At 36.0% G+C, this 6,495-nt stretch overlaps 1 protein-coding gene across 1 annotated transcript in view; it reads right to left on the bottom strand.

The window, feature by feature from the left end:
* Positions 1-1,637: 1,637 nt before the first annotated feature.
* The window catches only part of ERO1B (endoplasmic reticulum oxidoreductase 1 beta), a 28,642-nt gene continuing 23,784 nt past the window's right edge, over positions 1,638-6,495 (bottom strand). Inside the window, exons 15-16 of the mRNA XM_063390438.1 lie at positions 6,040-6,173; positions 1,638-5,342 (exon numbers count right to left, since the gene is read on the bottom strand). Of these exons, the coding sequence (XP_063246508.1) occupies positions 5,282-5,342; positions 6,040-6,173 (195 nt within the window). The 3' untranslated portion in view covers positions 1,638-5,281. The remainder of the gene's footprint in view (positions 5,343-6,039; positions 6,174-6,495) is intronic.

Below are 6,495 nucleotides of genomic sequence, written 5' to 3'. Positions count from 1 at the left end.
CCTGGGAATTGCAGTGTGGGAATAGAACAAGACACAGGAGTACATAAAGCAGAAGAACCTCAAAAATGCCTTTCTGCACAACAAGCAAGCCAGAAGGGCTGTGCTTCAGCCTTTTATCTTCAGGGATAAATGTAGTGAGTTATGGGGGGAAATGGTGGATAAATACCTTGCTAGGATGTGACATTGCAGAGAGCAAGCCTAAAAGTAATTATTACTAATCTAAGGCAAACATGAACCCTGACTCTGCTTCAGGGCTTTTTATTCTGCCCAGTTCCCAGCAGTGAAGAACTCTGCATTCCCAGCATCTCTTTCTCCTTACCTATGTGAAGCAAATACTGTAACTCAATCCACATTTCCTCAGGAGAAGAACATACTACTTCTAGTAATCCTTACTTCTATAAAAGTATTCCATTTTGAGGTATGCTACAGCATCCCCAAATGGTGGACGGGTTTCATGTTTTCCTCATGCTTGACTTCAGGAAGGACAAGTAGTTGAGAATTCTTGAGTACATTTCACAGAGAATATACAGGGTAAAAACAAAGGGAGGGGGAGCAGATCTGTTCAGATCTGCTTGAAAGCCAAAGGCAGAGCAGAGCCATGCTCCCCCAGCAAGACTTCCACAGCGTCTTTGGGTTTTGGGGTCTTTGTGGTAAAGCCAAAGCGTAAGCCTCGCCTCCGGCAGAAGCAAAACTATTTGCCCTCCCAGAGCTTACATTGCCTTCTTCACATATATTCATTGAAGAGAAAAAGCCAATTAAATTATCAGTCAGATTAAAAGAAGTGCCACAGGGTTGGGAGAAGAACTGAAATTTTATTACAGCCTTTGGAGTTCTACAATCATGTTTGTACAAAACTGCCTGAAGACCCAGTGCAAGAAAAGGCTGCAGGAATTTCATTTTGTTCACAGTAGTTACAGCTGCACAGCAAAAACTTCAGAGAATTCTGCATTTGGAACAAACTTCAGCCCTACACCACAGTATGCACGCAAAAAAGTGGAATGGCAAGTGTTTGTAACCAACTACAGTAATGAATTAAATACTCTAAAACACAGGAGATTTGAACAACAATGTAAAATCTTAAATTTATCATCACCTGTGTAACAGGCACTTACTTAAGCTGGGGATAAAATATGTCAAATTTTCAGTAAGATAATTTGTTAAAAATACATACATGGAAGGGAAAAAAAAGACCCTTTCAGTGAAATAATTTCAAGATGAAGAGCCCCATTGGATGAACAAACCAAAAAAAGAATTTACAAAACTGATTTTATAAGCTATTCTAAGAAAGGGACAGAATAGACTTCATTTCTAAATAAGCCTTCTTGCCTCTTAAAACAACTGGACTTAGGTAGGGGTAAATTTGTCCATTATTCATACAGAAACATACTGTAATTCTACAATGGATCCCTGATGTGCAGACACAGCACAGTGCAATGTGAACAGCAAGAAATATACAGGTTACCTTCATCTTCTGAATGAAATTTAAGTGAGAGGGAAAATCTGCTTGTCATTTTAATCTTACATGACTATCACAAAAGTTATTTATGTAATAGCTGCCAAATGTCATTGAAAGGTAAATGAAAATCAAAAAATATATTTTCAAATGAAACACCAAAAATCACATCACAAAAAGAAGGTTTAGCAGAAAATACTTTAATTTGCATTTTGTAGATTCAAACATAGCAAAGATTCAGAAGTGTTTAGATCTCAATAAGCAGTTCCAACATTGATTTTGATTTTAATAAATATTACATTTTAATAAGATAGCTGTATGGAGAAATTGTCAAGTGATGAATTGCTGATTGCTACTTTATAAACATGAGCATCAAGATTATTTACAACATATTACAGGTCATTTCCCAGAAAAGCACAAAGCAAGGTCAGATAAAGGCAACCCAACCATCAAACACAAGAAAATGTGGCACAGTGTACTTCATGCACATACAATGACAGCACAGATCATCAGCTGAAAACTAGGAAAACACTTATTATTCCAGCTTACACAAGTCTCTATATTTCACTGTTTTAAATTTATATTCTGACCCACCTCCTCAGGCACTGAAGAACAAGTTATTCAGCAACAGTGCCCTACTTTTTAGCTATTCACACCAAGGCTTTTTTCACCATTTCACACAAGTCTTCATGACTTGGGAACAATTAAACATTTTTGTCTTCTCACTGCCTCTGGGATTACAATCATTGTGTCATTTGTACAAGAAAATGTACTGTTGCTCTGAAATGAATGGCAGACAGTTTGGATAAGCTGATCTCCAATAGGGAGCTGGAATTTAAAATAGTTTACAGGTCATGGACAGTGTAACTAACCTTATTCTTTAGTATAAAAACAGAGCTGTAAATTTTTAAAATTTAACTTAACATATAAAGAATTAAGTCGTTCAACTCACACAGCAAAACTTCATAGGCAGCATAGTCACAGAATGTACATCAAATACAGTATAAAAGATGGTGACAGGAAAATTGTTTCTACTAGATTTGTTACAGGAGAAATCTTATGTTCTATCTCTACAATGACAGTGAAGTGAAATGTCTTCCATATTTGATCATCAAGAGAGATGTACCTTCAGGTGCAACAGAACTTACACACAAAACTTTGCTGTTCAGTTGCATTCCTGTGTTCCCATGACACAAAGGAAAAGCAGAAAAGCTTCACATCTCTTTATGTACTTATCCAACAGTATTAACCTTGTGCCAGCAAGGGCTGCAAGGACCAGGTGTCCAGGATCTGCATGCCTGAATCTCTCACCTGTCCCATGAGCAAGTGCATGATTCTGCTTCAGTGTCTGTTGATTTTAGCCAGGCACAGGTGAAGAAAAAAAACAAATGGCAAGTTGCATCCCCAGGAGGAGGCTGGAAGCAATTCACTTTCCCCACACGGCAAGGGGAAAAAGGATAAAACATTTCTGAGACTTAGGTCCTTCCTGGGGCAGTGCAGTCATACAATTTTGTTTCGTATTTTAACTAGAAAATCCTGCCTAAAGCTTTAGGCACTATAATATGTAACAATACAGATAAATCCCAGTTATACAGCACTCCTCACACAAGTGAGCCCACAGTTCTAGCCCTTGCAGGTCTATCCAAAAGGCAAAGAATTTACAGCCAAATAAAAATTACACTCTTTCAATACATACAATTACTCAGGTTTTGATCCTCAGTGTGTAACACATCTACCAAACAGCTGTTCACACCTGAGCTACTTACCGAGATTCCCAGTTCAATTTAATAGAGAAAAATAAACTCTAAGGGTGCAAATACAGAGCTTGGAAGAGGCCAGATGAATCCACCTAGAAATCTCCTGCTCTTCTGCTTAACTAGAAGAAAAGAAAGCCTGTGATGACTTGCTCAGACACAGGTGCCCACAGGCCAGAGAGGCTACTAGGGAAAAACATAACATCCCCAAACTGGCATCAGCTTCCCCTAAGACCAGGTCCAATTTCCTGTAAGGTTAAACAGAAACTTCCCCTGGGACACCAGTACACTGCCAATTAGTACAATTATCACCAAAACTTCATAAGGGTGGTTTGGATGTTTTTGGTGTTGTTTTTTTAATTATTATTTTTTTGTTTCCCTTTCTATTTTTTATATTTAATTTAGAATATCCCAGTTTGACACAAAGGGGTTAACTTTCTTAAGCAACAGCATTTTTTAGAAAAGCCAAGAGTCAGCAGAACAGTCTATTTCATTTCCAGTCAGGTAGAAATTTGAGGCTAGTCTGGAAACAAAGGACAGAAGTGTATTCCAGCCTTCAGAAAATTTCAGTGGTAAAGGAACACATTATGGAAGCCAATACAGTTACAATCAATTATATAAATAGGTCACTCCGTATCTAATAGGGTGAAAAAATGTTTAAGAGCACTTTATTTTGTGAAGACTTGTTTTTAAAAACGAGAGATGTATCTACACTGCACCAGCACTTCCTACATTCGTAACACCTAACTTCATTTTTAAACATGCTGGTTTAAAAGAAATTATTACTTCATTTTAAATTTAAACCAATATTTGGTTGCTACTAATGGTAATGCTGTTTCTGAATTCTGTTTTGACACTGGTAAGTTATCATTGACATTTGTGGACAATGATACATGAGTAATTTTTTATTTTATGAAAGTAATGTTATTAACATACCCGTTTTTTTATGCTGAATATCCTTTTAAAGAATTTACAGTAAGGGTTTGCATAGATAGAGTATATGGTATTAAATGTCAGTATGATTATGAATTTTAAAAAGCATCTTTTTTTTAAAAGTGACTACAAAAGCAAGTTATTTTTACACTGACCTTTTAAAGATAGCACTCAAACAGAACTCATAAAGAGCAAATGCATTTCCATGGCTCAAAAACCAACGTGTGCTATTTTAACATTTAAGACACTAAAACCACAACTTTTGGAAACTGAATTTGTGATTACAGTTACAATTAGAAAACAACATGGAGTAAAGAGAGATTTGATTGACTGAGGTTTTCAAGCTAGCAGCACTCCACTAACCATCTTCCCCTGTCCTGACCCCCACCTCCAAGTAAATGCAGGTAAGGGGCTGCAGCAAGGGGCTGAAGGAAAGTCACTTTCAACTCTGCTGCATTAGAGACAAGGGAGTAATTTTTAAAAAAAGTGCTGAAAAGCACCAGACAAGGGTAAAAAAAATGTTGGTATCATCATGATGCAAAGAAGCCCAGCATGAAAAAATTTTCTGCTCAGTAAATTTGCTATTTTAAAGTAAGTTTCATTATTACCGTAAGAAGCTAAAACTCAGCCAGAGCCTTATTTCCTTTTTGTAGTTTTTCTGGGTTTGTTACTTGTTTCTTTTTTTGTTTGGAAGTTTTTCCCCCCCTTCCTTTTGACAGTCAGAACTAACATACCAAATCCTCAGAATACACTGAAGCTCAGTAAATGGGGAGACATAAGAAGTGACTCCCCTCTTTCCAGACAGGCCAAGTCAGGGTGGAGGTACATGTGTTTTCATATAAAACAGCTGTCTCCAAAAGACAAGGAAATAAGAAAATGTATGAAGTTTCAGTACAACAGAACTGTGAGCAGAAAACTTAAAAAATAAACAGATCAGCATAATTTACACATTTAGAAATGATATATTTCATTCATAAATATATTTTCTAATTAATAACCATTCCTAGTTTAAACATAAATATTCAAGTTGGGATTTGATTTTAATTTTTATCAGTTCATGTGAGTCCTGTAAGGATCAGTTCCTTCTGCTCAATGCAGTCCTGTAAATGATCTTCACTAATAGGTTGTGCAAAGACCTTCATTACCTAGTTTGTTGTAATAAAACTTTAAAATTCTGCAACTCTTTTATACTCGTGGAAAGCCTGTAAAACAAAAACCACCAAAATGTTATCGAGTCAGCAAAAGAGAGGTACGAATTATCACATTCATTTTCCTTTAGATTTTTTTGTTCTCAAACACAGTTCTGTTCCAAAGATTAACACACTTAAGATACACTTTTTCTCAAAAGGTTTACTATCTGACTCTCCATTTTACATTTACATGACAGGGATTGAAGCTTATATAAATGTTTAATTGTCCCAGCTTCATTAAACATCTAAAAATCCCTAACCACAGGCTGTAAAGTTTATTACATTCTTTTATCAGATTGTTTAAATAGATTGTTTAAACAGAAACAGATTGTTATATTCAAGATCTGAAGAACTAACACGATGAGCAAAGCATGCTCTATGTACACTACTTTTAAAGCTGTTAAAATGCTTCATCATTTGAAGGGGATAATTTTTTAAAAAATTAATGAAATTTAAGGGACTTAAATTTTATCTTGTAGAAGGTAGATTTATGAGACTTGAGATAGAGGGGATGAATTAGATCCAAACACAGAATGAAGACTAAGGGCTAATAATCCCCATACTCAGTTTGAAGGCATTAGTTTTATCAATATCACTGGCAGTAATTCAGCCTTCAAAGACCGACATGTACAATACCATCTTTCCACAGAAACCGAGTATTGATACTGAAATTTCATATTTTTCTACTATTAAAATGATAATATTTTACCTTCCAAAGGCATTTACAAGAGCAACTATTTCTTGCCGTGTGAGCTGAAAACCTTTTGATGGGCTATTCTCAGGAAGGCTCTGTATTTCCTTCTCAGAAAACAAGATCTTCAGAGCAGTTCCTAAGCCTTGAGTCTATAAAAAATCCAATGTTTTAACATCAGTAAGATCATTCCTTCAAATACTCAGAAAACAATAAAAAAAGATAAAACCACACTTATCTAGGCCAAACTTTAGTACCAATTCTTATATACTGACCCTCAACCCAAATAACTGTACAGAAACCGCGGAACTAATGCAAATGCACGACATCAATTTTGTGCCAGGGTCAGTCTCTTATTTAACACTTGTTTCCTCGAGTATGCTTGCTCTTCATCCTTGTCTTTTGAACATCTTTCCATCTCTTTTCTTCCTGGTCATGCATAAGACATTATGCCCATTACAATACTTCCAGCTC

Source organism: Prinia subflava, chromosome 2 (genome assembly GCF_021018805.1).
Source record: "Prinia subflava isolate CZ2003 ecotype Zambia chromosome 2, Cam_Psub_1.2, whole genome shotgun sequence".
NCBI classification, from domain to species: Eukaryota; Metazoa; Chordata; class Aves; order Passeriformes; family Cisticolidae; genus Prinia; species Prinia subflava.
The sequence above is the reverse complement of the archived record's forward strand: the minus strand, read 5'-3'. Positions and strand labels throughout refer to the sequence as shown.